Below are 24517 nucleotides of genomic sequence, written 5' to 3'. Positions count from 1 at the left end.
ACTCGTAAATGTGGAAGGGATGATGCACTAGGAAATCATCATTTTGCAAACCCTGGTGAAATAATCGTTTCGGGCGAGGCTCCTCTGTGAGTGCTAAACCATTAGATGAAAGCTTCATGCGGAGCTGGATGTCCACACAGAGCCAGAACGTGACCCCACAGACCACTCGAGTCATAAAGGGAAAAACATGGCCTTCCAGGGCAGAGAGCTGGCTGTCACCAGTAATGATAGTAGGACAGGCTGACATTATTTCCTCCTGATGTGATGCAATAGAAAGTATACACAGCACCAACTGTGAAATATTCCTGCCAAAAAGCTGGCCTCCCTCTCAGCGGGTCTTTAGACTGGCCCCGTTTAGGGGGAATACAGGGGGTAAAGAAAAAGTTGATGACACCATAAGGAAACAATTGGAAGAATCCAGAACATAGGGACATGGTACAAACACATGGCTCTTCGGCAACTGGTGTCATTAATAAAAAGCAGACTGCTCCAGATTTAAGGGGACCTAACAGACATAACAACCAAGCAAAATGAACAGCACGTGATTCAATCCTGATTTGACAAAAACTGTTATAAAAGACATTTTGAGGACAATTAGGGAAATCTGAATAGGCATTGGGTCATGGATGATACCAGCAAACTATTATTAATTTTACTAGATGATATTATGGGTTATGTTGGAAATTATCTTTAAAAACAAAAACCACGGTGAGTTATTCATGGACAAGGCGTCCTGATTCAGCATAAAGCACAGGGAGTTAGCTAAAGTGCGCAGAGCGACAGTGTTACCTACGGCTGAACCTAGTTGGCGGGCACTCTTCTCTATCTTTGAATTTTTTCATAGTAATTTTTAATGCGTAAATCCTCTAAAAACGACAAGTATGCCATGACATTGAGAAGCACCTGAGCAAGCGCAATGGGTACACCGCCGCTTGCCGACTCCCATCATTTGGAGATGGCTTCCTGGACAGCGGTTTGAAGGAGAAATACAAAGCCACGCCCAGCCTCGATTAGCAAACGTTCTGCAATCGATTAGCAATGGGCTTAGAAAGCGGAGTCTTGCATGCCACCTCCTGGCCATCCTTACTCTGAATCACCACCCTCTGGTTCTGCCTACCACGCGATCTTCCACGGTGAAAAGGGAAGAAGGGAATTGCAAGAATTAGGAAACGAACATGTTTTGTTCAGGCTGAGCCAGAACGTATGTGCCCAGTTCACAGCTAGATTTCAGCTATTCCAGGATGAGAATTCTGTGTTCTGAAAACGCATCTGTTTTTTATACTTGGAGCTGCTTCATTCTGTTTTGCCTAGCTTTCTAAGTAACATGTCTCGTGAAAAGGTCCCACCTGTCTTGGCTGAGGAATGGGGACAAGGTTCTTCGTCCATGCGGGGGTGGACCAAGGACGGCAGCCAAGAATCTCAGCTGCAGATGAGGACAGAAGCTGGGGTGTGAAAGGCAGATCTCCTGGCAGCAGAAAAGCAGCTCTGTGACCACTGTCCTCACCCCCAGGGCCAGCCCTATTCAGGGGCAGGAGGGACTTGTCACTGAGCAAAACTGCCAGGAAGTGGTGGCACCACCAGTCGACAATTACCCAGGCAAGTCACACCCGCTACTGTGTTGCAACTGCCGTTACACGCGCCTGCCAGGGTGTTCTGGTGGAGGGAAGATGCCCAGTGGTTCAGGCTACTGAACCCAGAGAGGGCTGGGACACAGGACAGGACACCAGTGACCCCACTGGGAGGCGGCCTGCCCTTGGGGCCTGCCCTGTAAGCACATCTGCACTCGGGAGTCGGGGCGCTGGCCCCCTCGCCCACGGCCAGGCCTTCTGGACCGGTGGTGCCCCCGGGGCTCTGGGGCGGAATCTGGGGAGCCTTCCGAGCAGAGAGTCCTCATGAAGCAAGCTCAGAGTTTATTTGGTGACGGCAATGGCTTCCAGATGTTAGCGGGGCCAGCGGGGCAGGGGGCCAGCGATGCGATAGGGCTCATCTCCTTGTCACTGATGGGGAAGGAACGAGAAATCTGGCGCTGCTACCCCGGCCAGATGGCTGCTGCTCGGCCCTTCGCAACAGATAAATCATCCCTGAGGCCCCTCCCAGGACACTTGACAGCTAGGGCAGCTGAGGAAGGGGGAGGGGAGGGGAGGCCGAATGGGCCTCAGGGCCACAGATGAGAACACGGAGGCCCCAGTCAGGAGGCTCGGCAGGGATGACCTCCCGGGTCTGGGGGTTCTGCCCTTGCTAGCTGGGCACCCCTGGCACTTGCCCCAGGCTGTACCTTTCTGAGAACCTTTGCCAGAGAGCGCTCCTACTCTCCAGGGGGCTTCGACGGGACAGGGGCGCTCTGGGCCCCCCACCAAAGCACGGAGGGCTGGAATTCTGCCATCGCGGACTCCCACCGAGGGCTTCCCGTGCCCTGTTCCCTTTCATCCTCGCTACCGTCTCACAAGGCGCAGCTCTCGTTAACCCAGCTGCACAAGGGCACGATGTGGCCCAGAGAGGTTCAGTACTGCGCTCAAGGTCACACCGCAGGTAGGCGGCAGAGCTGCGCGGTGGCCCAAGGCCAGGCACTGTGCCCTGGAGTCCAAGCTGTGTCCATGCCACGGCACCGCCTCCCAGGGAAGGGCCCAGGATGAGGTCATCTCTGGGGCCGTCCTGATCCCTTAATCAGAGCCACCTGGACCGAACCTCCCCTCCCCCTTACTGTCTGGGGGGCGGGTCGCCTTCCACGTGTTGATGCGCAGGACCTGAAGAACCTGCCACTTGTCCCTGCTGGCACTGGACACGGGCAGGGGCCCAGCCCCCAGGACGGGCCATGCTGGGGGAGAGGAGGAGAGCGGGAGGCCCAGCGCCTCCTGGGAAAAAGATGGAGGGGCCTTCCCGGGCCCTGCAGGACGGGGGGGTTTGCCCAGCTCCATTGCCCTTGCCCTCCAGCCCACCACTGTGCTGGCACAGGGGGTCCTGGGAACTATCTAAGTCTTGATCAAAAATGCACACCTCTCAGACAGGCTCAAGGGGCCACGCTGCCTGCCTCTGACACAGTCCCCTGACGGTATAAGGATGGTAAAAGCTCCAAATTTCCCCTACAGTGGAGGGGATCCTCATCTTCCTTTAGTTACCCTGGAATCCCAAGGGGGTCTCTGGTACCAGTGAGGCCACCACCACAATTGGAAAAAGGTAAGTGCTCCAAAGCGGTGGGACCTCAGCTTTGATTGATTGTCACCTCCACGTGAGCACCCAAAACTGCACCTGGCACCTAAATACATCATGGGAAGGAGCTAAATACATCATGGGAAGAGAGAGTGCAGAATGTCTCTCACGCCACACTGGATGCACTCTGAAAGGGTAAAAGGATTAACTACACATGCACAGTTTGGGGACTTTTGCAACTTCTGAGGAGTTCCCCCAGCTGGAGCCCCCTGGCTTGGGCAAAGGCACTGTTCATCTCTCCCGGGGGGACGACCACAGCCCTGGCTGCCCCAGCCACCCTCCCAGGGCTGCCCAATGTCTGGGGACACAGGGAAGGGGCTGGGCCCAACGCATTAAGCTAAGGAACGACAGAGCTCCACGTCCAGGAAGGAGAGGGATCCGGGGCCCGCCCAGAGGGTGCCAGTTGTGGCCATCGGTGGTCTCACCAAGTCACACACACACTGCCTGGCCGAGACCCCCACAGCAGAAAGCCGGGCACCAATGGCCAGGAGCAGGGGATTTGCCCAGGCTCCTGCCCTGAGGGGAGACTCAGGAAGCCCAACCCCGCACCTGGGCAAGCGTCCCCCACCGACCTGCACAGCTGCCCTGCACCTGACTCGCCCCAGCAGGAACCCAGTTCCCATGTGACTGCCCAGACAGTCCTCCCCAAAGCAAGAACCAAGCCACCCCTCTACCCTGAAATGCCACCCACCCTTGCTTGGGTGGCTCAGTGCCAGGGTAGGCTGACATGCCAAAAAAATGAAGCCTAATGTGTCGCAGAGAACCATAAACGCCATCTGTCAACAGGGAGTAAGGCACACAAATCTAAACACGGCCCTGGGGACAGTTCTCTTCAGTTCCATAAACATGCAACACATGAAGTCCTCTCCCAGAGGAGATGCTGGCCTCAGAGACACCGCCTCTTGCACCTTCTTCTTCCCAGGGCCTTGGGCATGCGGGACCCCGTGTCCATCCACTCGTCAGCTGTTTACCCAGCACCTGCTACATGCTGGGAAAGGCATAGCCTAGCGACATTAAATAATCACATGATTACAAAATTTCAATTACGTACAGCAGCGCAGAGAGCTGGGAGAGGGTGTGGAAGGAGACACATCCCGACAGGGAATCAAGGAAGGTCTCTGTGAGCAGTAAGGATGGAAGGAGCCAGGGAGGAGGGGCTGGAGGAAGGAGCCACACGAGCAAAGGCCCTGTGGTGGGGACGTCGGGGAACCAGCAGAGGACAGCAGGGCAGTGAGTGGCGGGCGAGGGGGAGAACAGCGAGATCACAAAGGCAGGGGGTGAGATTAGGATCTGGACACCCTCTGGGGGAGACAGGGAGGGACCTGCTGGCCAGGTTCACTGCAGGAGGATGCAGTGGCCAGCCACAGCCTGCTCACACAGCCTCAAGGTTGACCGCCAGCATCGCTCCCCAACTCTGCTCAGTGGCTTCACCACGGCAGCTTGGAATCCACCAAGCTAGGAGTGGAAATGGGCGTCCTCGTCCTCCCGGGAGACTTGGTGAGAATCACTTACCCCTCGCCCTGCTGCTGCGAGGGCACGTGTGGGCAGGGGAGACAAGAGAGCCCTCCCCGGGAGCCTGGAGGGAGGGAGGGCAGGCTCCGGGGCAGGAAGCGAGACCAGAGGCAGACACCTGGTTAGCACTGGGCTCTGAGCGAACCCAGACCAGGCACCTCGGGCCCCAGCCAGCAGGCTGCTCCCTGCAGAGCCCTGAGCAGCACACCAGGCCCTCACAGCCCTGCGCCCTCCACCCACCCTGGTTCCCTGGCGCTGGGAGAATCTCAGAAGAAACCCCACACCCACACTCCTGCCAAACTTTGCCGGATCCATCCTGCCACCCTGGACCACCCCAGGGTGCTGCTTCAAGCCTTGTCTCTTTACCTGAAAAATGTTGCCTGGAAACCCCAGCCCCTGCCATTGAGGTGGGTGGGAGGGTTCAGCAGATGGCGTCCTAACCCCCGGGCACGGCACTTCCTGCGCCTGCCACGGGTGAGCACTCGGCTCGGCTACGACTGCTACTCCCCCCCCCCAAGGCCACCCGCAGAGTCAGGGTGGTCACTGCCCTCGCCGTGCCTGGAAAATGGGCTCACCTCTGTCACTTGCTGTTTGTCCAGGTGGAACACCTGCCCAGAGCTGGTGGCAGCAATTTCCTCATAGGCCAGGTAGCCAGGATGGGTGCGGTCACCACAGTCCCCCGTCAGCACGAAGACCACCTGGAAGAGGGACATGAAGCCTGGCTCTCCAATTCTCTGGCCACCTACTTCAGGTGTGAGTGACAGGGGCCAAGCCAGGCGGAGCAACCTGGGGTGAGTCCTTTCCTCTCTCAGCTCAGGTGACATATATATAGAGTGGCAATAATAAGGGTGCCCATCTCACAGGGATCAGGGACACAGGGCCAGGAATACAGTAGGTGCTCAATAATCAACAACAAAGAAGAACAAGGAAGTCAACTCATCACAGAGCAGCCCCCGGAGGCTGCAAAATTGGAAGAGCCTTTAAGAACCCAAGTATGTTCTCGATGCAAGAGCAGAGAGGCCATCGCAGCCCCTGAGGTCTTGCCCGAGATGCCGAAGAGCTGGCCTTTCTCCTTCCCCACTCACGTTCCTCGCCAGCCCTAGCTGCAAAAGCAAGAAGCAAGAGCCCTGACACGTCTTCCAAGCCCTGAAACAACAGGAAGGGGACCCGAGCAGCAGAGAACAGGAGCAGAAGCGATGCCAGGAGGAAGATTGACGGCCCAGACTGTGGCGGGGTGTGGAAGGAGGAGGGTGCTGTGGTCTTTCTCAGGAACAAGCCTCACCTGGCTGGGCCGGGAGCACGAGAACACACCTGGAACTCCCCAGGGCGGCCGCATGGCTGCGAGGCTGGACCCCAGGCTGTGCAGGAGGGGTACCTAGCTCCTCTCTCCAGGTGGGCACTCAGGGCTGCTGAGGGGGAGACTCCAGCTTCCTTGGGACCCCCTTGTGGCCACTCAAGCCCCGCAAGGCCAGCTCACTCACCTGCGACTGCTTAAGCTGCAGGAGCCGCAGCACCTCCTCCTTTTTGTGATAGTCCTTGGCGCGGGCATCCGTGAAGACGTAGATGAAGGAGCCAGGGTTGGCGACCTCCACAGCTGCCTTGATGGCGCCCACACTCATCTCGGGGCAGTCACCGCCTCCCTGGAGGGCAGGGGTGTGTCAGCGGCTGCCACCGTCCTCCTCCAGATGGGACTCACCCAGGGACACATCCAAACCCAGCAGGAGTTGGGAGTCACCTCAAACTGCCTCTGTCCTGCCCACCAGGGGCAGGCCATGGCTCCAGCCACTCCCTTCCTGGAGACACAATGTAGCATCCCACCTGCTTTAACTTCGGACAAGTGGCATCATTCATTCATTTGCCCATGCAAGAGTGACATGGGCCCACCCCACAGAGTCTAGTATGGGAGGCAGACGCTAGGCCAATAAGCCCAACACAAGTATTTAATTACCACCGTGGTGAGTGCTACAAATGGGGAGGGTGGGAGGGAGCCATGGGACCCTCTAGCGACAGTACAGAGAAACCACCGTCAGCCCAGCTTAAAGGAGAGCAGGCAGCCAGGAGGAGGCAGAGGTGGGCTGGGCATGAGGGAGGCCCTGGAAGCCCCTCCCCAGTCCTCTCCTAGCCTGCCCTGGGAGTGACACTCCACCCTCCCTGCCCACCACCTTCTCTGCAGGAAGGGCGCACACGTCCGTCTCACCTGGGCTTGTACAGCCACCCGCAGCAGCAGGACTGGCAGGGGGTGACTTTTCCATAAGTCACCCCACAAGGACTTACTGAGCCCCCTGTGTGTTCTGGGCCTGTTCTGGGCCCTGGGGGTTCTGGCAGCGAACTAGACTGATATGTGGGGTCCTCTGCCTTTTAGGAAGCTGGAGGTCTCGGTGGGCAGGTGGAAGAGCAGGTACTGGGCCAGGGTGCTCACTGTGGCAGTGGAGCCCCCGTGGCCACGGGGCATCTGACCCAGCTTTGGGCCCAGTTTTGGGGGTCTGGCCTGACCTGCCTCACATTCTCCCCCAGCCCCCCACACCCTCACCTGGGCATCGGCACCACCTCCTTCCACCCCTTCATTCATTCTTTAAATAACGAGCACCTACTGTGTGCCAGGCACAGGTCCAAGTGCTGAATGGGGGAAGGAAACCCAGTACGTGCAGGGCTCCAGGGCCCTCAAGCCTCAAGTGGGCTCGGGCCACAGGCAGCGCTGACAGGCAGGTCGTGGTGGGGAGAGGAAGCCACCACCTTGGCCCCTGGCAGGGCACAGACTTTAGTCTCTGGCATGACCTGGGAGGAACAGCACAGGGGGGTGGGGCGGGGTGGCCCACCTGCACGTAGAGTTCTCTCAGCTCCCTCTGAAACACCGCCGGGTCTGCCGTGAGGGTCACCGGGCCAATATCTGCGGAGGAGAGAGAGAGAGGCCCAGATGGGCTGGGACCCCCAGCTGCACAGCCTGGCGACGATGGCAGCATGTGATCAGAGGAGCTGAGGCCGCATACAAAAGGGGGAGAGAGAGGGCAGCCACTCCCAGGGCTGCAGGATCCCCTGAGCCGTTCCCAATTGGCCCAGAGCTCCAGGGGCCACAGAGCTGAGCCAAGGCAGTTCCCGACCTTGTGACCAAGACCCTGAGCACCCCCCACTCTGCCACCCCCACCCCTACTCTCGGTGGGAAATTCTGGAAAGATGAAGAAATAGAAAAGCAAACAAATAATCCATTTCGGGGACACAGCAACTATCCAACACCCACTGACCGGCAAGAGTAAAACCTTCCAGAAGCCCCATCTATACACGCTACATGCGCTCACTTAGAAAGAGCAGCAAGAAACATCACAAAGACTGACGACACTCCACGTCGGAAAGGGTGTGGCGAGACTGGAGCTTTCGCTCGCTCTGGTGGGAACACAAAATGGTTCGGCCACTTTGGAAGACAACGGAAGCTTCCAAAGAGGTAAACATGCACCTACCATGCGATCCAGCCGTTCTCCTCCTAGGTATTTACCCAGGGGAAGTGAAAACACATGTGCACACTGAGACTTGTACTCACCCATTCACAGCAGTTGTGCTTATGATGGGCCTGAACTAGGAACAGGCCAAACGCCCGTCCTCTGGCTCACAGACAGACTGCGGCATAGTCCTGCGAGCAGGCCCCCTCGCCCGTGAAACAGAGCAAACTGCCGACAGAGGCAGCAGCACAGAGACGCTCACAGATGTGATGCTGCGTGAAAGAAGCCAGACACAGAAGAGCACATACTACACGGTTCCATTTATAGGAAGATCTGGAACAGTCAAAATTAATCTAAGGGAAAAAAACCAGAACTGAGGCTGCCGGGGGAGTTGGACGGGAGGAGACAGAAATGTTTCATGTTGGGATAGGAGTGTGGGCTCCACGGGGTACCGTTTGTCAAAAGCATACAGCTGAGATCCGTGCGTGTCGGCGCATGGAAATCTGCCTCTTGAAAAAAGAACTATCACAAAGGATCATCATTGAGGGGTGAGGGTGGGAGGAGGTTTAGATGAAATAAGGATGACAGGATTTTTATGTTTAGGGACGCTGGGTGCACACATGGAGATTCATCACACTCTTCTACTTACTTTGTATGTATTTGAAATGTTCCCTAATAAAAAGTCTTTTTTTTTTTCAAACAGCAGTCACGGAAAGCCACGGCCAACATAAGACAGCACTACCGGTGCCCGAAAGCAAGGCGAGAATTCCAAGGAGCCCACGTGGCCGTGTGCACAGAGGGGATTTTGCAAGGTCGTGTGGACATCAGATTTCTTAGGATAACATTTCATTTGAATCCTTGCTAAACCCTAATAATGGACTATTTTTAGTTCAGGAATTCAAATTCCAGTCACTCTAAAAAACTCCCACACTTTAGTCAGCAGACCTCAGCCCTTCTTAGAAAGGGAGGCCGGTGAAACTATCCAGCATCCCCCACAATTATCAAGGAAGAGGTGGCCCCAGCGTCCCCTGGAGCCCCTGCCCCTCTGTCCGCACTGGTCCCTCCGTTCCTCTGAACTCTGCAGTAACTGGCTCAGCCCGACTGCAGCAGCTAAGCCCTCGGCTGGACCTCAGCCAGATCTGATCGGAATCCTGGCTTCGTCCTTCCCAGCTCTGGGGCCTCTCAGAGCTCTCTGCACTGCCTCAAACCTCAATTTCCCCGTCTGTTAAACGAGGCATAAAACAGCACCATCTCTCCTGACCAAGAACTGTTGCTGCGAGAATTCCGTGAGGCCTGGCAGGTGAACACCCAGCTTAGCTCCCTCGCAGCTTGGCCAGAGCACAGGCCCCGCACAGGGGGGCTGCGCTGAGGTGGACGAGCAATCGGCCAAGACCAGCAGGGGGTCTCGGGTGGTACAAAGAGAACTGCGCTTCAATACGAGGTCCTCAAATTCTAGTTTGTCTAAGAAGAGCAATAATTTTACTCACTGTTGGTTATTTCTTTGTTAGGTAATCACACATCAACATTAATGATACTGACATTTATTAATACTAAGCACTCACTAAGCAAGCACAAGGCCACGTGCTGAGATGCTTCCTGTGTGTTAGCTCACTGCATTCTCCCTGGCACCTGGTAGGTTTAAGTCTTATCCACATTTTAGAGGACAAAACAAAAGCCCAGAGAGGGTAAGTAACTTGCTTAATGACACAGCCAGTAAGTGGCAAGGCTGGGACATGAGTCCAGGTCTGGACAACTTCAGAACCTGAGCTCTTCCTGACTCCTGCTCCCTGGGAATTTTACACAGAAATTCCTGACATGCAGAAAACAGGAGGGAGGGGCAGAATTACCTGTATTTCTACCAAACAAAGACAATCATTTTCATTTTTGTATATAACCTTCAAAATTTGCATTCATATATGTAAATGTATAAATATACCTTACAAAATGTTTTAAGCAGAATTTTTATCAAATTATAAATAACATACTCTTTCTAACCTGAATCTTTTCACTGAACAGCATAGTGTGAGTAACTTTCCAGAAGGTGAAATACTCAGCCACCCAACATCACTTTTAATAGCTACAAAGTATTTCCTTTGTACAGATGTCTAATAATGGCCTTACCCAATCCCATATTTTGTTTCCATTATTTATAATGAACAATGTTATTAGAGCATCTTTGTCCCCGTAGCTTTAGGCACTAGTTCAGTTGTTTCCAAAGGAGACGTTCCCCGAGTCAAAGGCAAAGGCGACGGTGTAGGCTTTGGGCGCAAATCCAGTAACCTTGTAACTGTCCTCCCATCTCCAGACTTTGCTGCCTCCAGCTGGGTTTGGCACACAGCGCCCCGCTCAAGAACCCACAGCCACCACCCACCACCTGCAAACCCAACGAAGGCCCCCCGGTGCCCAGGTCTGAGTCTGGCCAGCTCAGGCCTCCCCTGTCATGACCCCTCGTTGCTGGGCCAGTGCCGGGGTGACCACAGCCTCCCCTGCTCGCTGCAACACGAGGAAAAGCTGGCGCAGAGTCGTCGTAAGTAAAACGCAGTAAAGTGGTCTGTGTGCTTCCTCCTAGCAGGGCTGAAGGTTGCTTTTTTTTCATGGAAGGATAATAATAATAGAAGAGAGTTGACTTTTTTCACAGTTCTACTTGGCAAGGTCACATGTTGGCCACCTCTGTTTTGTTGATGTTTTCTTTTCTTTTATTTAATAATTTTTCTGGATGGAGAAACCCACAGTCTGGGCGGCCCCGGGGCTGAGGCTGGGGAGGTTGCCAGACCCACTGCGTAAGGCCTGGCATCCGTCACCCGGGGCGTTCTGGGGACCCGGCGCTCTGGGAGAGGAGGGTGTGGGGAGACCACATCCCTCAGCAAGGCCGGGCCTCCCCAGACAGCGGCCTCCCCACGCCCCAGGGACTCAGCCAGTGCATGCCGAGTGCCAGGGACTGTGTGGCTCGTGCAAGTCCCGGGAAATTCCAGGAGCCAGCAAGGACCCCCGGGCTAGGGAGCCCCTGACTTTGCGGTTGGCCTCTGTATCCGTGCCTATTGCCGCTGTAACAAATGACGACAAATTGAGGGCCTTAAAACAACACACCTGTGTTTATGGAGGTCAGAAGTCCTAAAATCAAGGTGTCAGCCAGGCTGTGTTCCTTCTAGGTTCCAGGGGAGACTCCCCTGCCTCACCTTTCCATTCCAGCCCTCGGACCACGGCAAGGCCAGCGGCGGAGCGTCTTTAAATCAGTCCCTCTCTGCTTCCATCATCGAATCTCCTCCTCGGACTCTGACCTTCCTGCCTCCCTCTTTTAAGGCCCGCTGTGATTACATTGGGCCCACCTGGGTAATCCCAGCTACTCTCCCCATCGGCAAAGTCCCTTTTGCTTGTCAGGTAACATTTGCAGGCTGTGCGTATTGGGACATGGATGTGTTTGGAAGCCATTATTCCGCCTCCCACAGCCTCCCCCAGCCTGTCTCCCGCAAGAACTGACTTGGGAAAAATCAACTGGACTACAAACTTAGGTGCCAAACATAACAATGCGAGGAAGAAGAGATCTTGTTGAAGATGGGGAAATTGAGGCCCAAAGAGAAGACAGCCCCCCCGCAGGCCCGCCGGGAAGGTGTGGTGCAGGGCTGATCACATGCCTCATGCAGGCAGTGACCCCGTCTGTCGTCCACCAGGCCTCACTCCAAGCCCAGTGCGTGGCACAGAGGAAGTGCTTAAAGAACTGTTGGCTAAATATCGTTCGAATGAGTGAGTGAACGAATGTCCCAGTGAATTCCATTCTGTTAGAGCAGCTCCAGGCCAGGACCCAAAGTCCATTTATCTTTGTATCCTGCGCCCACCCAATGCCAGGCACACAGTTAACATTCAACAAGTGCCGCTGATCAAGGGGCCCTCACCACGGCAGGCTGCTGCCCCTGCCCAGAGAAACAGATTCAAAACAAGGCAGGGAACCACACGTGATTATCTGGGGCACGTGGAGACGTTGGCCATGCCCAGGAGGCCTGGCCAGATGCACAAAGGTGTCCGTGATTCCTCTGGAGAGAGAGGGCAGGGCCCAGCTGAGACTGAAGACAAGAGCTTTTTAAATGTCTGCCCAGGTTCTGAACAAAGAAGGCTCTCAGGAGAGTGCACGTTCTCACACACCTGTACCCATGCACACAAAGTCTATTAATTTCTTTGCTTTCTCTGAACAGATGATTCCCAAACCTGCCCTGGGAGCTGCTGCCGGCCTGTCCCATCATCCCCAGGGCAGGGCCAGCCTCCAAGATGCCAAGAAGGGGCTGGGGACACAGAGGTTTCCTCCCTACCCGTCTTCCTTGCTGCCCACCTGCCGCTCACCCACCAGCCTCTCCAGGCACAGAGATGGAGATGGATGCCTTCTTGTGGTTAATTAAAGCTGGTCCACGGCTCCATTTGTCATTCTGGGACCTGCTACACCATCATGGCTCACCAGCCCGAAGGCCCCTCAGGGACAGGGAGCTCTCAGCAGGGTGGGCATTTCAAGACCCATCTTCCAACACGATGGAGAGTGAAGTGCCAGGACCAGACAGGGTCGGACAGGACAGGACAGGACATTTGGCTTCTCCTCATGGGAGTTTACCTATGAAAGGGGTCACTTGATCCCCTTTCAGTCTCCCTTTCACCCTGTGCAGGCAGAGCTGGCCCTGGACAAAAGCCCCAACCATCTCACGTCCTAACATGCTGCCCTTCCAAGCACGGAGGTGATGCCACTGCTGTTGGCGTTGGTGATGGTGACAATGACAATGTGTTGATAAGGATGGCGGTGGTGGTGGTGATGCTAACAACTGCTGCTAGCAATGAGCACTTATTATTTCACAGACTTTAGCTCGCCTCTATTAATGTCTCCCTGTTACAGCTGAAGATGCTGAGACTTAGAGAAGCTAATGCCCTTGGTGAAGGTCACACAATGAGTAAGTGGTAGTTAATGTCTACACTAGTGATCTGGGGCTGCCATAACAAAGCACCACAAACTAGGTGGGTGGCTTTAACAACAGAAATGTATTCTGTCACAGGTCAAGGGGCTAGAAGTTCAAAATCAAGGTGTCAGCATGCCCTCTCTGAAAGCTCTAAGGGAGAATTTGCTTCTGGTGATGCCAGCAATGCTTGGTGCTCCTTGGCTTATAGACACATCGCTGTAATCTCTGCCTCCATAGCACGGCCTTCTTCCCATGTGTCTGTGTCTCTGCTCTTCTTCTTATAAGGACACCAGTCATATTGAATTAAGGGCCCACCCTGCTCTGGTATGACCTCATCTTGTCTTAGCTAATTCTGTCTAAGATGGCCCTATTTCCAAATAAGGTCTTATTCTGAGGCCCTTATAAGGACATGAATTTTGGAGGGATGCTCTTCAGTTTAGTACAATGGCCAAAATCCATGTTTGGCTCCAATGCTTATGCCCTTTGCCACTGGCCATACTGCATCCCAGAACAATGATGGTGACAGTGGTGATGGTGATGAAAATGATGACAATGATGATGATGATGACAATGATGATGGTGGCTACCATTGTTTTAACGTTTACTAAGCACAATTTTGTTCCAAACGTTTGACATACATTTGCTCATAAAAGCCTTACAACAACCTATGAAATCTACTAGCTTTTATTCTCATTTTATAGATGAGAAAATTGAGGCCCAGGGAGGTAAATGAGCTGCCCAAGGAACTGTAATTAGGAAGCAGTAGAAACGGGACTCCAGCCTGGGTCGGGCTGACCCCAGACGCAAGCTGTCAACCAGCCGTGAGGCTGCAGATACTCAGCTCTTTCCCCAGTCCCATGTCCTGCTCCTAGACGGGGAGGGAGGTTCGTGACTGGGGGTGGGCACTCGCTGAACAGCTGGGCAGATGTGGCGTGCAGTCCCTCCATGCAGGGCCTGCCAGCCGCAGGGACGATTAAACCCATGACCTGGGCTCCACTCAGGCCGCCCTCCAGCATATGAGCCCCAGAAGCCTGGCCTGGAACCATCTCTCCATAGGCGAGTTTTTTCCATTTGGCAACAGAATAGGAGGGTGTGGGGCCAGGCCCAGGACTCTCCCGGACATGTGAGGAGTGGAATGGCCCAGCCCCTCGCCCAGCCCCGAGTGTTCCAGTGGAGATGGCCAAGGCTGCAGCCAGGCCCGGAGTCCAGTCTCAGGAAGATCTCACGTCAAGGTTGAGGACTCTGCCCGGGGCCTGCATGCCCCTTGCTCCTCTCTCGAAGTGGGGCTCAAATCCTGGAGCCAACTCTGGACACTCAATACCCCCTTAGCTGCAGGGACCCTAGGCAAGGTCCCACACCCTGCCACCACTGTAGTCAAACTGCCTCCCCTTTCTGGGGCCCAGTTGTGCTGTCTCTAAAAGGCAGAGGTTGGAGAAAGTGACATCTAGTCTGCTAGAATTTTGACAGTTCCTGAGCCCAAGTCTGGGCGAACTTGATTCCCTTGAAGACACCCTGAAAGGACAGACACGACAGGACAGAAACCATCTGGCTGGGCTGAGGGTGCCAGGGCAAGCTGGCACTCTGCCTGGCACATGGAGATCCCTCAAGGATCACACACGGAGTAAGTGGGTAATAGGTGCATTGGGACCCCTGGGGATGAGACCAGCTCATGCTGTGAAAGCTGACCTAGCACGCCAGCCCCCCAGCCCCTTTGGGGGACCTCTCACCTTCAGACCCATTGCGTCCTTACCCTCTGGTCCTCCTTCCCCAGGCCTCCCAGGCCGTCTCGCTCCTAACACCGCTCCCTTGCAGAGATCCATGCCTGGAAAGCCCTTCAACGAGATGCTCCTGGCCAGCCATCAGCACCCCAAGAATGACAGGGACGTGCCTAATCCAGCTCACACCTCACAGGCCGCTCAGACCTCCCAGCCTCCAAGGAGAGAGGTGCCCAGGGCCACGCTAAGGGGGTAGATTTTCCCCTGAGAGAGAGGACTCATCATTTCTGTTTCACTATGAGAGGCTGGTTAATAGCAGTGTCACTCAGGGTGACAGTAAAACACACACAAACACACACACACACACACACACACACCCCCCAGACCCTGCAGTCCGAGTCCAAGCCATCCTGAATGCATTTGCTCTATTTGTCTACACACTTACCCCTCACCGACCGCCTCTTCCCTTCAGAAAGACGGCAGACACCTGGAGCCCCAGGGCACACAGGACAGAAACTCCAGAAGACTGTAAAGTCACCAACAACCAAACAAATGCCAATTAAAATGGGCCACCATTTCTCACCTATCAAATCAGCAAAAAAGGACACACTCATGTCCCCGATGTTAGCAAAGGTGTGGGGAAAACCATCTCATACTCTGTTGGCACAGGGGTGAAATGGTATAGCATTTTTAGAGGACAGTTTGATGGTTATCTATCAAAATCAGAAAGGCTCATACACTTTAACAAAGCAATTTTATTTCCAGAACCTATCCTACAGATATATTTGCACGTATGTGTGTGCTTATTGTAAATAGACTGAAAGCAAACTATTGTCCATAGCAGGGGGATGGTCGGATAAATTAAGGCAATTCCTCCAATGGCATCTCCTGTAGTCATTAAAAACAATGGGAGAATCTCTATTTGCTGACATGGAAAGACATCTATGACATTATGTAGGGGAAAAAACAAGTTACAAAACACTATATAATTTTTGAAAGTAGATATGTATATGTATACAAGTGAATGTATGCACACACACAAACACACACACACACAAGGTCTGGAAGGACAGTAAAATACTAAAAGTGTTTGCATGTTTAAGAGTAGTATTATGGCCGGGCACGGTGGCTCACGCCTGTAATCCTAGTACTCTGGGAGGCCGAGGCAGGAGGATCACTAGAGGCCCGGAGAGCAAGACCAGCCTGAGCAAGAGCGAGACCCCCGTCTCTACTAAAAATAGAAAGAAATTAGCTGGACAACTAAAAATATATACAGCAAAAAATTAGCCGGGCATGGTGGCGCATGCTTGTAGTCCAAGCTACTCAGGAGGCTGGGGCAGGAGAATCGCTTAAGCCCAGGAGTTTGAGGTTTCTGTGAGCTAGGCTGATGCCACGGCACTCTAGTCTGGGCAACAGAGTGAGACGCTGTCTCAAAAAAAAAAAAAAAAAAAAAAAAAAAAAGTAGTATTAGAATATTTTACAAGCATGTATTAATTTTGCAATTTTTTAACAAAACAAATTATTAACCAAAAGAGCTAAGCCCTGATGCCAAAACTTGACAGAGTACGAAGAAAAAACGCCACTTACTGATCATACATATGAAATGAAATGCAAAACTCCTAAACAAAGTACTGGCAACTAGAATCCAGTAGTATATTAAAGAATAATCCATCATGACCAGGCAAGCCTTATGCAAAGAATGCAAAAAATAGTTTAAAATTAAGGAATAACATTAATAGGTCAACAGGAGAAAGATCGTATAAACATCTCAACAAACGCCAGAAAGTCACTTGCTAAAATTCAGCACTCGTCTCTGTTGGAATTCTTTATTTTGTTTTTGCTTTTTTTGTTTTGGGGGGGGGTTCCCTTAGTAAATTAGGAATGAAAGCATCTTCCTTCACTTGACGATGAAAACCTCAAACCAAGAACCAATACCACACAACGAACGGTGTCACATCTGAAGCAAGACAAGGATGACCGCAGCCACCACCATTGCCTAGCACTGTTCTGCAAGTTCGAGCCAGCAAATAAAACATCTAAAATACATGAAATATTTGGTTGGAAAAGAAGCAACAGTATTATAATTTGGACAGGATGTGTCTGTCAACCTAGAAAACTCAAGACATTACCAAAAAAATTAAAACTAGTTAAAATAAAAACCAGTAAAGAAGTTGGAAAGAAAATAAATACATGAAAATGAATCGCTTTCCAACATACTAGCAATACTCATTTGCAAAAAATGTAATGAAAAAAATATCCTAGGCAAATAGTAACAAAAACCAAAATATTTAGAAATAATCTTTAAAAGAAATGGGTGGAACCTATAAGAAAAAAAAATAAATCTTGACTAAAGGAAATAAATATGTGAACAGAGGAAGAAGCATGCCTGCTGGATGGGAACAATTGAATGTTTTGAAAATGATAACTCTTCCCCAAAATCAAGATTCATCACAATTCCAAGCAAAAATCACAGTAGAAATTCTTTTTTGGAAGTTGACTAATTTTTCTGTATTTCATCTGAAAAACTAAATGCTCAAGAATATTTTGCAAATGATGAATAAGAATAAAAAGAAGAAGCTCAATACGGTGCTGGCCTAAGTGACTTCGGAAATGAGTGGAGTCTGCAAGGCTCACGGCACCGGAACTGAGCCCTGGTGACTAAAGCTGTGTGCCGCAGGGCTGCAGCCGCCCCAGTCTGAAGCCACTGCGTGTGCACACGCTGGGACTGAACACTTGAGGAAATGGACAGGGGAGAGTGAGAGCCGGGGTTGTCACTGCTAGACTGGGAGGTTACAGATAAGCAAGGGGAGAAGTTAGAATGATCCATGAGGCAATAAATTAGAGTTGAAACATCAGCATAAACTCATGTTTAGCTTAATATAGCTATAGATGGTTACCTATGGAAACAGTTATAGATACACGTACACACACAGGTTATGTTTACAGCATATATCTCCTTGCCCTGTCAGCTAAGGGAGGGTCTAGAAGCAACGACACCCCAGTAGCAACAAGCACACTTAGCACCAGATCCTGGTTTCTAACACCATTTTCCAATCAAAGGAACCAGGGCTGCTTGGGGAAATGGCTAATTCAAGGACTGGGGCGGGAAATATATAAGATGAGCCCGGAGCATCCAGTAGCACCAGAGAGTAAGAAATTACTTGAAAAAAAACAAAAACAAAAAAGCCTACATACTGCACTTTCTGTACCATCTTCACAATAATTTTGTAACGCTAAACCTGTTCTAAAATAAAAAGTTTATTAAATTTTTTTTAAAGAAAAAGAATATGGGGAAGGATTTGCCCTGTTAGTACATATTATAAAGCCATTGTAACTAATATAATTTGTTCCTGGCACAAGAGTGGTCACACAATGGACCAGAATGGAAAGTCCAGATAAAGTAATTCCAGATAAAGGCAGGGCCCAAATGAATGAAGAAGAAAAGGTTATTTGGTAAATTGCACCTGAACAGTTAAGTTCCATTCCAGTTAAGTGTTCCATTCCAGAAGAACTAGACTCTTTTTTAGACTATGCTCCAATTTTTTAAATTTCAAGTTAAAGAATTAAATGTGAAGAGAGAAAGACAAAACAAAAGGAAACAAAAATCTAGAAAATATGTCAAACTGATTTTACAACAGGGAGAAAAACCTTTATAAGCGTGTAAGTGATGAAATCACAGAGGGGGAAAAAATCAATGGATTTCTCTACATAAATGTTTAAAACTTCAGAACATCAAGAACCACAAATAATATTACAAGGCAAACAACCAGGAAAAATACAAATCACATTAAAAAACCATTAATATCATCAACATAAAGCCCTCGTTCCAACTGAGAAGGAAACCACTGAAACCTCCAGAGGAAAAATCGGCAAAGAAACTGACAACTGACAAAAGAAGAAATTCACACAAAAAATCTACTGAACGCTTGAAAAACATTGAAGCTCACTAGCAATTAAAACAAGAAGATATCACTTTCCATCTTTTAAATAAAGGAAAAAAATGTTTTGATCCTAATTCCCAGTGTTGGGGGCAACTGCACTGAAATGGGCCCCTCAAGTGCTTCTGGTGGAAGTTTAAACTCCCAAAACATTCTGAAAAACAACACAAAGAGTCGCCCACCCACTCAGGGGGTTAAAAATGGCCCTGGAATTCCACTTCGAGGAACTGAATCCTACAGAAAAACCAATCAAAGAAGCAGACAAAAATTTACACAAGAGTGTTTTTTGCAACATTTTAATAAAGAAAAACTGAAAACAACCTAAATTTTCAGCCAAGTGAACCAATCAGCAAATTTCCAACTTTTCTACTCTGGGAACATACCACTTTTTTCATTTAGAAACTTTAAAAAATGTTTTGGAAGCACAGGTCCTGGTTTGTCTCCAACCATGGACAGCCCAGAACCACCGCTATTTGCTCTGCACCCCCTCTTGGGGTTTAGGATAGAGGCTTCCTTTAAAAAAAAAAAAAACCCTCCCAGCATGCAGCCTTGGGGACTGGGAAAGTCAGCTGGAACCCCCATTTTTCAAGCTCCTCTTCCATCAAGGGGGATTCCATTTGGTGAGTCGAAAGACACAGCCAAACCTAAACCACAGCTCCAGTCACTGCTCGGAAACCTTCAGTGGCTGCTCACAGCCCATAGAAGGAAATCCAAGTCCTCCGAATCCTCAGCCCTGCAGTCTTGCCTGCGGCCAACTTCACCCCTCCCCACTTCCCTGCTCTACTCCTACACACAGCCAGCTCCCCCACACACCTATCCCTACACGTCAGCCACCCTGGCCATCCTCCGGCCCTCACCCAGGGAGCTCCGTGCACCCCAGGAAGTGCCCCATCCCTGCTGTATCCCAGCACCTGGCATCCACCAGGCAAATGGTCAAAACCCAGTAAACATCCACTCAACCAATGTTCTTCAAGCCCTGCTCTGATGCTGCCTGCTCAGGGAGACTTTGCTCAGTCCCCTCCCCTGCTGACCAACTAATGGCCAGAAGCTGGTACCTGAGCCATCACGTGTCACTTTGTACTCCCCGCCTGGCCTGTCCAGCTCATCGGTAGGAACCCTGCCCCCTTCACACTGTGGCTCCACACGCATCAGGGCCTCAATGCATGCTGAGTCCTCCCCACGCCTGCACCTGCGGTGTCTCCAGAGACGATGATTTGGGGAACCAGGCGGGAGGACTGGGCTTTTGTTTCATACAGGATGGCATGGTGGGCTGAGCTGGCGAAGGCTGGAGAGTTGCATGTCTGCTCAGCACCCAGCGGGGAGGGGTGGGGGAAGGGAGGGCTTCTGAAGCCGGTGGCCAGAGAGGGCGCGGCAAGGACAGCCCTCAGGAGCCCCAGTCTGGGCCCCGGAACACAATGTCTGGCTCCAAAAGGCTGCTATCCTGCCCTGCAATTGCCGTCAAGCATTTCCAAGACGAATGTGGGTTATGAATCAGGAATTATGTCATCTGGGCAGGTGGCCTTGGGGAAGTCTCATTGGAGTCCTGTGTCTGTTTCTCCAACTGTGAGATAAAGGAAGATTTGATGATCTCTAAGCTCCTTCAATGTGATGTCTTTGGAAGCCCAAGAACAATGCAGAAAAGGGGTGGGAGAGTTGGGGGATAGAGGGTGACCTGTGTCCTAGCTAAGCCCCAGGACACACTGCACACCCCACCGCCTCACAACCCCCCAACCTTGCTGCCCCTGACTCCAAGGCGGCAGCTGTCCATTTGATGTTCCCAGAAATCTTTTTCTAGAGCCCTGGCTTCTGAGCGTTGAGTCACAGAGCTCTTTAGAGCCTAGAGCTCCCGGAAAGAGAGTGGCCTCCAAGCCCCTGGACGACAACTCAGCCCGAAGACCACATGGAATTATGTCTCGACACTGTTGCCCATCTTCTAAGTACCTGTGCTGAAGTGGTGATTAATAAATGCAAATTCTCCTAAAAGGGCTTACTAACCATACAGCCTTTGGTCACTGTGTATTTTCTCAGCACAAAACCCCTTTGCAGTACAATTCTGCAAGGAATCTCTTTTTTTTTTTTCTGTTTTATCTCTGGATAGAAGGTGATTAGATGGAGGGACATGATAAAGCAATATGTAACTCATAGGATCTAGCTGGTGAGCATACAGGTGTCGGAAGTACTTTTCCCCCTGCTTTACTATGTTTGAAATTTTTCATTAAGAAAAAATGTTGGGGAAAAGCCGTTCTGCTACTCCAGGTTGAGGACCTCCGCGGTGGGGCTTCCCAGGGACCCCTCTCAAGGGCTGAAAGGAAGCGCGATACTGGGGGAGCAGAGGTGTGCCCTGCAGGGGGGAGTTCGGGCGGGCAGGCAGGTGGAGGCACCGCTCAGAGCAAGGGCAGCTGCTGTTCCCCTCCCCCGCCCCCGGGAAGACAGGCAGGGGCAAGATGCAGCAGGGGTGAGCTCGCTCCCCATCTGGGAACCCCATTTTGCTCCAAGGCCTATCTCTGGGGTCTCCAAAGGCCATGCTAGGAGTGTATTCTAAGAATTAACAAAAGTAAAAGCCCTAAAAGGTCAAGGCGCCCCAGGTCCTGGACCTGAGCGCCTCATTTTACTACCTCGGCAAGTTTCTGAGGCAGTTCTCACCGGTTCATAAATGGGGACAGTAAGGCTCAGGAAGGTGAGGTCACTTGCTGAAATCTCACAACCAAGAGGTGGCTGCGCTGCATGAACGCGGAGCCCCGGCCTATCCGACACTAGCCCGACAGCGCCAACGCGGGAGGCGTGGGAGAGGGGGCGAGCAGGTTCCCCGGGGAAGGGAAGGGACGGCTGCAAGGCCCGCCCCAGTTGTCCCGGGTCCCCACAGCGTGATTGTGCCGAGAAGGCGTCCGCCCTGCCACCGCGCAGCCGGTGGACGCCCAGGTGCGCCTGGAGCGCAGTCGCGGGCAGGTGGGCTGGCAGGTGTGCGCGCCGCGACGGGGCGCCCGGCGGGGCCGCGGGGGTGGGGGTGGGGGGTGCTACCTGGGTCGTGGAAGGGCACCAGCGCGTAGTTGGCGATGGCCTGGCTGCGACGGCTCAGGCTGCGCTCCAGAATGCGCGAAGCGCCGTCGATCACCTGCATCAGGTCGTCCCACATCGAGCCGGTGACATCGAAGACGAAAGCCAGGGTGGCGTCCCCCGTGGTGGGGGGCAGCACAGTCCCGGGCACGCCGGCCACTGACGCTGCCACGGAGACTGTCATCAGCAGCCACAGGAGCGGCGCCCGGGGCATCGTGCTGAGCGCGGCGACCCGCTGCGGGGCTGCGGGTGGGTCGAAGCGAGCTCGGCCGCCCGGTGCACCGAGAGGCCGCCGACGCGCGGCTGCAGCACGGAGCCTCGCTCGGTCAGTCGGGACACGGCCAGTGCGCTCGGGACAGGGGCGCGTGGCGGGGTCCCTCTGCTGGGAGCTGGAGGCGGGTCCTAGAGCCCACCCCGTTCAGGGTCACGGCCCGCCTCCTCCGCTCCCCTCGCCGTGACTCAAACTTTCCCAGCCCCTGCTCGCCAGCCCAGACCCGAGGTTAGGGGAGGACGCGGGGCGGACGGCAGCAGGGAACTGGGGCCCAGCCAAGGCAGCAAGGGATGGGGATACGCAGAGGACACCTGCGCCTCCCACCGACAGCGCGCCCAACTGCGGGGGCGGGAGAGGGAGGGCGGGGGACGCGACGGCCCGTATGCGCCCCTCTCCCGCCTGGCCAACCGAAGTGGACCCTTGTTTTTCAGCTTCGTCCACCCAGTCCCTCAGTAACTCCCCTAAACACACACACACACACACACACACACACTGCAACACCTTTTCTTTCTGCAGGGCTCTGTGGTTCCAGTCATTGCAATTATTGCTGCTGTCATTAGCAACCAGAAGTCAAGCACTTACGTGTGCTCAGTATTTTTGCAGTTATTTCCTTGAATGCACGCTGCAACCCTGGAGGAAAACTAACACTAAACCCATTTTACAGATGCGCAAACTGAAGCTCCTAAGGCTCAGAGAGGTGAAGTCATTTGCCCAAGGTCACTCAGCTCTCAAGTAGTGAAGACAGGATTAGAAGCCAGATCTAGAAAGACTCCAAAGCCCCTGAGTTCTGCTGCCTCCTTTGTGTTAAAGACATTGTCACAGGTCATCTGGTGACTCCAGAAGGATGGGAGATACCCCTCCTCCACCGACCTCCCCAGTGCCGTGCTGCCTGGGGCTGGGTTCGGCCAGCCCCTCCTGATAATACTCCCTCTACCAGTGCTCATGCCGGCCAGGTCAGGCACGGCTGTGTTCTCATGGCCTGTGTCTGCGCCTGTCTCCCCACTGGCCTATGAGCCTGTTGAGGGCAGGGCTATGTCTTGGTCCCCCTGGATCAGTTCCCATTTCCCTACCCAGTCCCTGGCACATGGTGGGGACTCACTAAATGTTGCCTGAACAAATAAACAAATGACAGCTTTTGTGGGCATGCCTGGTTTGGAGTCATGTGAAACAGGGCAGCTACCCCCTCACCCCTCAATCCCTCCTAGAACGCCACGCTCCCGGGATGGGGACAGCTAGCCCCACAGACATGGCTGAGGGCTCCGGGCCTGGGATTTGGGGTGAGAGATCCTCCTCCAGTATCTGTGCCTGAAGAGCCCTCAGCCAGAGGGAAGCTCCCACCCCACACCCCCACCTTCCCCCTCAGTGTCAGCTCAGACACCACCTCTGAGGCTGTACTGGCACCCTTGCTCTGAGCCCATGGCCTCTCCTCTGACCCTTGTCCTAGCTCTGCCACACGGTATGGCCAGTGTCATGTCTGTGGGTCTGTCCCTCCCACTCCAGCTATGAGTTCTTGATGGTAGGTGCCTGATGATGGTTGGGGCAGCAGGTGTCACAGAAGCTCGGTGGCTGGGTGTTGGCCATGGTGGCAGGCATCGCACATCCTCAGGGACTTGGTTTTAGACCAGGACTGGTATCCCAGAGAAGTGATCTCCCATGGAACCACTTATCTCATGAGATATGGTGGAAGTCAGGTCCCCAGACCCCGTGTGGGAGTGGAACTTGTAGGCAAGCTCATGGGAAGTTAAGTCACCTGCACTTCTGAACGCTGGCTCTTTAAATCTCCCTGGGCTAAGGCTGTGACTGCCCCCAGAGTCTGGGCAGGGCCAGGCCAGCTGTTGGAGAGAGGAGAGAGGCCCCAGCTGTGGGAAGGCAAAAGCCAACAGCAGCCAGGAACGAGGCAGGACTTACAAATTTCAGGCACAGTGCAGGGAACCTTTGGGGACAAGTAGGTCCCTCAGGCATTCATGCCACAAGCATTTGCTGAGCCTGAGCTGTGGCCAGGCACTCTGCTAGGCACTGTGAGGGTAGGGGGGATAGAGAGATGCAGAGACATGCCTCCCACCCTGGGGAGCAGAGACATGTAAACAGATAATTCTAAGTCAATGAGATAAGTGCTAATAGAGGAATTAGCAAGTGCTCTGGGAGCTCAGAGGAAGGAGTAGATCAGCCTAAAAGGTCGTGGGAGGCCACAGAGTGAGCCTGAGAAGTCTTCGAGACCAAGAGGGAAGGGCATTTGAGAGTGGGAACAGCATGTGCAAAGGCAAGGCGACCTGAGAACCCCATGGCACGCAGCCCAGTGCAAGTAGAGGGTGATGGCAGACAGGACAAAGCCCAGGCCATGGCCTTCAGTGGCTTGCAAAGGGGCATGGGGGCTTTCCAAAGGCACTGGGGAGCTATTGAGGAACGTCAGGCAGGGAAGTGATCCGATCTGCATTTCAGACAGCCCGCAGCAGCAGAA

General features: G+C 53.0%; 1 protein-coding gene across 1 annotated transcript in view; it reads right to left on the bottom strand.

The window, feature by feature from the left end:
* HMCN2 (hemicentin 2) overlaps positions 1–22002 on the bottom strand; it is a 139232-nt gene extending 117230 nt beyond the window's left edge. Inside the window, exons 1-4 of the mRNA XM_069476953.1 lie at positions 21753–22002; positions 7536–7606; positions 6201–6359; positions 5295–5417 (exon numbers count right to left, since the gene is read on the bottom strand). Of these exons, the coding sequence (XP_069333054.1) occupies positions 5295–5417; positions 6201–6359; positions 7536–7606; positions 21753–22002 (603 nt within the window). The remainder of the gene's footprint in view (positions 1–5294; positions 5418–6200; positions 6360–7535; positions 7607–21752) is intronic.
* Positions 22003–24517: the final 2515 nt, after the last annotated feature.

The sequence above is a fragment of the Eulemur rufifrons genome, chromosome 7, assembly GCF_041146395.1.
Source record: "Eulemur rufifrons isolate Redbay chromosome 7, OSU_ERuf_1, whole genome shotgun sequence".
Taxonomy (NCBI): Eukaryota; Metazoa; Chordata; class Mammalia; order Primates; family Lemuridae; genus Eulemur; species Eulemur rufifrons.
The sequence above is the reverse complement of the archived record's forward strand: the minus strand, read 5'-3'. Positions and strand labels throughout refer to the sequence as shown.